Below are 6,605 nucleotides of genomic sequence, written 5' to 3' on the forward strand. Positions count from 1 at the left end.
ACACACACACACACACACACACACACACACACACACACACACACACACAAAGACAAGAAAAAAGAAAACAACAAAAGGTGTATATTACTTAGCGATAATAACAGGTCTGATTTTAAAAGTCCACTCATGTGGATTCCTATGAATCGAGCTCAAAACAGCTGCACAATTTACTGATAGCACATAAAACTCTTCATAGTGACAAACTCAACTACTACAGTCCAACTTAGTACTTGGCTACAATGTAAACGTACTGAACTTTCTTATTTTTACTCGTAAATAATGTTAAAACAACTGTAAATTCAGATGTTGAGACAACAGTGAAAGGGAAACAGTGTAAACATACAAACTCCTGTTCAAAGATAAAACTACACGTGAACAACTATCATGATCTGACTGACATGTGTGAACCCACGTGCAGGAAGATGAGACTCCAATAAAATCAGTAAAACGTTTATTTTATAAATAAACAAAACAAAATTCTGTCCTCCGTAAGCTGACTTATGGAGGACACAAAGGAAGACAGATCACAGAGCCTTAGACAGGACAACCCAGAGACAAAGACATGACACCAAGGGGCTGAGTATATGAAGACACCGACAAGGTGAAAGGTGAAATGACAGACACCTGCGGTGATTAGGCTCTGACAGGTGTGACAGTGCTGGAACACGGGGAGGAGAGACGCTGAGGGGTGACAGGCAAACATGAGGAAAACACAACATGTAAGACAAGACCCCAGAAACCCCACAACAGCAGCATACATAAACTGTTTGCCTTTTCCTTTACTGCCACAACACAACAGGGCAGAAAACTGCATTTTATCATCAGAAAGACATACAGTAGGACCTAGCTCCCAAACTGAGAAAGATGCTGTTTTCTTGCAGCTGGGAAAAACAAATTATAGCTTTAAAAAAAAAATAAAAGAGATTCACTTTCAGTAAACATGTTTGCATTAGATAAAACATGGAATATGAAGCAGACATGGACCTTCTGTTAACGAGTCTCCAACAATATGGAGTGTAATCTGTGTTTGCGTGAAAAGAGGTGTGGCTCACCTGTCCGTTCATGACTCCGACCAAAGCTGGTTCCATCCACTGGACCGGCTCGATGAAGTAAGATGTGCAGTGGACTTCTCCTAAAGAACAACATGTTTTACATCGATGTTTATGAGCAGCTACCAGTTCAGTCTGTGCGATGACCAAGGCAGGATTTATTAACAGATTTTTAATCGTCCACAGAAATAAAGCTGTCACTAAAAACAGAAACAATGACTCACAGGTTTGTTTCCACCAGCAAGACAACAGCACTGTATTACCGTAGGCGAATTTATGAAAAATGTAAAAAAAATTGTTGGGTTTTTTTTGTTGCTTTTTGTTAATTATTCTCTCAGCTTTGAGACCAAAGTAGATTAAAAAAAAACAACTAAAAACCTAAAAGTTTAGGGGCAGCACAACGAAGCAGTGGTTACAGCTGTTGCCTCACAGTAGCTTTGTTTACATGGACATAAGTAACCGGATTAAACGGCCGTTCAGAATAGAAATGTATCATGTAAACACCCCATTCGGATTATTCTTGATTCAGCTCGATCCGAATGAATTTGTAATCAGAGTACCTATGTTTACATGCAGAAAATTCTTTGACTGGATTTAAATGTTTTCAGATTAAATAATTCAAATGTATTGTTTATATGGGCACAATCTGTTCACGATGAGTGTTTACATGCAGCTTTTATTCTGAATAGAAGTACTGACATGCGCAGAGTGGTAATCTCTCCTTAAAAAAAACACAGAAGAAGAAGTTCGACTTTCGGTTTACTTCTGTGATGAACGTAAACAAACCTGAGCGCTCCAAACGGACCCGCGACAGGTTTTAATGATGGTGGAGACGTCCCTGACTGAGCTACAGGTAATACAGATTATTTTGAGCTCTTTCAAAGTTTCTAGTAAAAATGTTGTCGCTCACCGACCAGTTTTACTTCCCCGACATATTAACATCTAGCCAGGTGGAAATGCATGAGGTAGACATACAGTAGGTCGCACATGCACAGTCACTTAAGTTTTCCACGATTGGAAAAAAAAGAACAGATTAAGTGTTGACATGCACACCGTTCAGATTATGAATCAGCATAAACCACCCGTCTCATTCTGATTCCAAATTCTTTCGGATCAAGCTGAATCAACAACAAAAAAATCTGAATGTTTGTTTACATGACACATTTTTATTCCGAACGGCCGTTTAATCCAATTACTTATGTCCATGTAAACATAGCTATGGCTAATGATAGGGGTGGCTTATGCCGATTCATAATCCGAAGGGTGTGCATGTAAACACTGTTGGAGGTTTAAACTGTATTAATCAACTTCTAGGAGTAATTCTGATCATTTACAGTGAGGAAAATAAGTATTTGAACACCCTGCGACTTTGCACGTTCTTCCACTTAGAAATCATGGAGGGGTCTGAAATTTTCATCTTAGGTGCATGTCCACTGAGAGAGACATAATTTAAAAAAAATAAAAATAAAAATCCGGAAATCAAAATGTATGATTTTTTAATAATTTATTGTGTACCAAAATAGAACTTTTTGGTCTTAATTCCACTCGCCGTGTTTGGAGGATGAAGAATGAAGAGTACCATCCCAGAAACGCCATCCCTACTGTGAAGCATGGGGGTGGAAGCATCATGCTTTGGGGGTATTTTCCTGCACATGGGACAGGACGACTGCACTGTATTAAGGAGAGGATGACCGGGGCCATGTATTGAGAGATTTTGGGGAACAACCTCCTTCCCTCAGTCAGAGCATTGAAGATGGGTCGTGGCTGGGTCTTCCAACATGACAATGACCTGAAGCACACAGCCAGGAGAACCAAGGAGTGGCTCCATAAGAAGCATATCAAGGTTCTGGAGTGAACTAGCCAGTCTCCAGACCTAAACCTTATAGAAAATCTTTGGAGGGAGCTCAAACTCCGTGTTTCTCAGCAACAGCCCAGAAACCTGGCTGATCTAGAGAAGATCTGTGTGGAGGAATGGTCCAAAATCTCTGCTGCAGTGTGAGCACACCTGGTGAAATACTACAGGAAACCTTTGACCTCTGTAACTGCAAACAAAGATACTGTACCAAATATTAACACTGATTTTCACAGGTGTTCAAATACTTATTTGCAGCAGTAACACACAAATAATTTATTTAAAAAATCATACATTGTGATTCCCAGATTTTTTTTACATTATGTCTCTCACAGTGGGCATGCACTTAAGATAAAAATTTCAGGCCTCTCCATGAATTCTAAGTGGGAGAACTTGCAAAGTCGCAGGGTGTTCAAATACTTATTTTCCTCACTGTAATATGTATTTTACTTAGCGAAGTAGTGACAAATGGTTGCAGCATAAAAACAAGGGCCTATTTAAATGCAGAGGTTGTGCTGTTTGTTAAAGCTGAAGGAGTCCAGCAGGAGGACGTGGCAGATGTGCAGCTCTCTGATAACACCTCGGTCCTGTGTGATAATACCACAAAAGCGTTTCATAGATTTACAAAGGTCTTCTGTTTAGCTCCTGGGGCAGCTGAGGCTGAGTGGTTAGAGCAGTCGTCCTTTAATGTGAGAGTTGGGGGTTCAAATCCACCAGCAGCCACATGCCAAAGTGTCCCTGGGCAAGACACTGAACCCCTCATAGCCTCTGATGTGTGTCCCATCAGTGTATGAATGTGATAAAGCACTGATTAGTCTCTTTAGAATGATTTGTTCAATTATCTTTGTAGAGATCTAGTAGAGTGCTGTATGAATGGATAAATGAGGCACAGATTGTAGTGTAAAGAGCTTTGAGTATCTTGAAAAGAGACAGAAAGGTGCTATATAAGTACAGTCCATTTACCATTCCTGGGAAAATAAGTTGTGTGGACGGTGCAAAAGTTCGGAGGAGTGTTGACCAGGAGGTGGGACTGACCAACTGCACAAAACCCGCTGTATCTTCACGTTATATTCAGAATTGATTTGCATTTTGGGGTTCGCTGCCATTTTGATCAATTCTCCACATCTGTTTGTATCATGTTACCAGATCTTTCCTGTTTAAATAAAGTGTTTTAAAAGTGTGAAGTCGTCCCTAGTTTCCCTCCGGCCAGCGAACCTGGGTGAGCAGAGAGACACGCTCTTAACAACACTTAATCTGATCATTTTATTCTGGTCGTGGAAAATTGACTCTACTGCGCATGTGCAACCTGTCAACCTCACATATTTCCACCTGGCTAATGCTAATAATGTTAGCATGTCGGGGAAGTAAAACTGGTCGGTGAGTGACATCATTTCTACTAGAAACTTTGAAAGAGCTCAAAATGATGTGTATTACCTGTAGCTCAGTCAGGGACGTCTCCGCCGTCATTAAAAAATTCTAGAATTCTAGAATTGCACCGCTCAAGGTGGCTGCATGTTGGAGCAGCTCTGTTACTTTCATTCTAAGATTTTGCTTTTGGAAACTTTAATTACTGGTTTTCTGGATGCAAGTCATATTTTTTGGATGATTGTTTCCTCTGGTATCAGATGCTGTGCAGCTGGAAGGATTTTTACTGAAACTTTTTTATTTTGGGACATTTGTTATGATGTGTAACCATGGCAACAAGGCTGTTTTCTACAACAACAAGGCTGTTTTCTACAACAACAGCAGCTGATTAACATCTCAAAAGCTCAAATAATATCTCAACTATGGCCCCAACTCTCAAATGAGTTGAAAAGGATATGTGGACGCATTCTCATCTACCTGCCAGCTGTGCTCGAGTGCCTGACCACTGAGATCCTGGAAATGGTAGGAAACACAGCTCACGACAGCGGAAAGACAGGATCGTCCCTCAGCACCTACAATTGGCTGTCCACAGCTATGAGGAGCTCGGTAGACTGCTGGGAGGAGTGGCCATCGCTCTGGGAGGAGTTCAGTCCAGCATTCAAGCGGTCCTACAGTCCAGGGGAACCGAGAGGTCAGCCGAGTCTGGGTGGACGGATCGGACGGCATCTGCAGCCAGTTTCTTAGGATCCACTGTGGGATGAACCTTTACAAGAGATCCTTCCTGTCTACAGCCATCAGCATCTATAACATCTCTTAATGAAATGAGGATAACGAGTTATAACAACAAAATAATTTCCCTTTGGGATTAATAAAGTATTTTTGAATTGAATTGAATTGAAAACCTGTTGCGGGTCCGTTTGGAGCGCTCAGGTTTGTTTACGATCATCCAGGAAGTAAACCGGAAGTATAACTTCTTCTTCTGTGTTTTTTTTTAGCAGAGTTTACCACTTTGCACATGTCAGTACGGCTGTTCAGAATAAAAGCTGCATGTAAACGTTACATTCAAATGATTGAAAATTTAAACATTTCAATCTGATTAAAGAATTTTGCGCATGTAAACGTAGCTTGTGTGGTGTTTGAACATGATCTTGTGCATGTGTGTTTTTGCTGGGCACTCTGATTTCCTCCCACAGACCAAAAACACTGGTAACACTAAATTGTCCCTAGGTGTGAGAGCGTCCCCCGCCTCCCACACGACGACTGCTGGAGACAGACACCAGCTCCAGCTGGTGCAGTAAAGAAACTGGACGGATTTACAGTTTAATGGGAAGCAGCACATTGAAATTAAAACTAAAAACAATGTGTCCAGTTCTCGCAGCGAGAGCACGGACAGATTGTTTTTCTTACCAGTGAGGTTCCTGGGCTTCTTGTGGCTAAAGGCTGAAGCTCCCTCCCCCACAGGATGACTGAGAATACTAGAGCCACGAAACAGAGTTCGCCTGAAGATAAAAACGAGGAGATTAATAAACTGATGTCACCATTTAATAAGGTTTAGGCTTATTTCTCAAACCTATAGCTACATCTGCAGGTTATAAGCACCAACCTAATGCACCACTACAGGTAAATGGCATGCATACATGATTTAAAGTAAATGTTGATGAACTGTACAATAGTTGTTTCAGTTTATTATTTATCTTCCCTTGGTTTGTAACAGATTGACCTTAGAACAACAGAGACGATGAACTAATGGCTGATAAAGTAAATCATGAAATTCTACTTGAAATAAATGCACTTTGGAGACACTGTCAGCCATTCTCACATCTCACCTGCACTTCCTGCACCTGTAAGACACCTCGGAGGAGCTGGAGTGGACGGGGTCAATGGCAAATATCTCCCGGGGAAACTCTGTAGCCCCCTGCTCCAACTCTGCTTGCACACAGGAAACATCAGGAATTAAAACGCAGTCATTGGAAAATGTCTTGCAAAACATAAATCTATTTAACATGGTGTGTGTGTGTGTGCTCACCTGGATATTTCTCCGTGATCTTGATGAGTCTGTATTGTTTGTATAAAGGACTGGATGTGTCTACTTCACAGCCCATGGCTTCATACAGACGCAGCTGGTCCTCAAATCCTCTGTTGACCCTAAAACACATCAACCACATTTTAAAGTATCTGACACACACACACACACACACACACACACACACACACACACACACACACACACACACACACCCACACACACACACACACACACACACACACACACACACACACACACACACACACACACACACACACACACACACACACACACACACTCACACACACACACA

The 6,605-nt window shown here is 41.4% G+C and overlaps 1 protein-coding gene across 1 annotated transcript in view; it reads right to left on the minus strand.

Moving 5' to 3' along the window:
• dusp12 (dual specificity phosphatase 12) overlaps positions 1-6,605 on the minus strand; it is a 14,489-nt gene that overhangs the window by 6,356 nt on the left and 1,528 nt on the right. The window contains exons 3-6 of the mRNA XM_037682005.1: positions 6,293-6,411; positions 6,093-6,192; positions 5,674-5,765; positions 1,053-1,132 (exon numbers count right to left, since the gene is read on the minus strand). Coding sequence (XP_037537933.1) covers positions 1,053-1,132; positions 5,674-5,765; positions 6,093-6,192; positions 6,293-6,411 — 391 coding nt within the window. The remainder of the gene's footprint in view (positions 1-1,052; positions 1,133-5,673; positions 5,766-6,092; positions 6,193-6,292; positions 6,412-6,605) is intronic.

Source organism: Nematolebias whitei, chromosome 9 (assembly GCF_014905685.2).
Source record: "Nematolebias whitei isolate Nwh7 chromosome 9, NemWhi1, whole genome shotgun sequence".
NCBI lineage: Eukaryota > Metazoa > Chordata > Actinopteri > Cyprinodontiformes > Rivulidae > Nematolebias > Nematolebias whitei.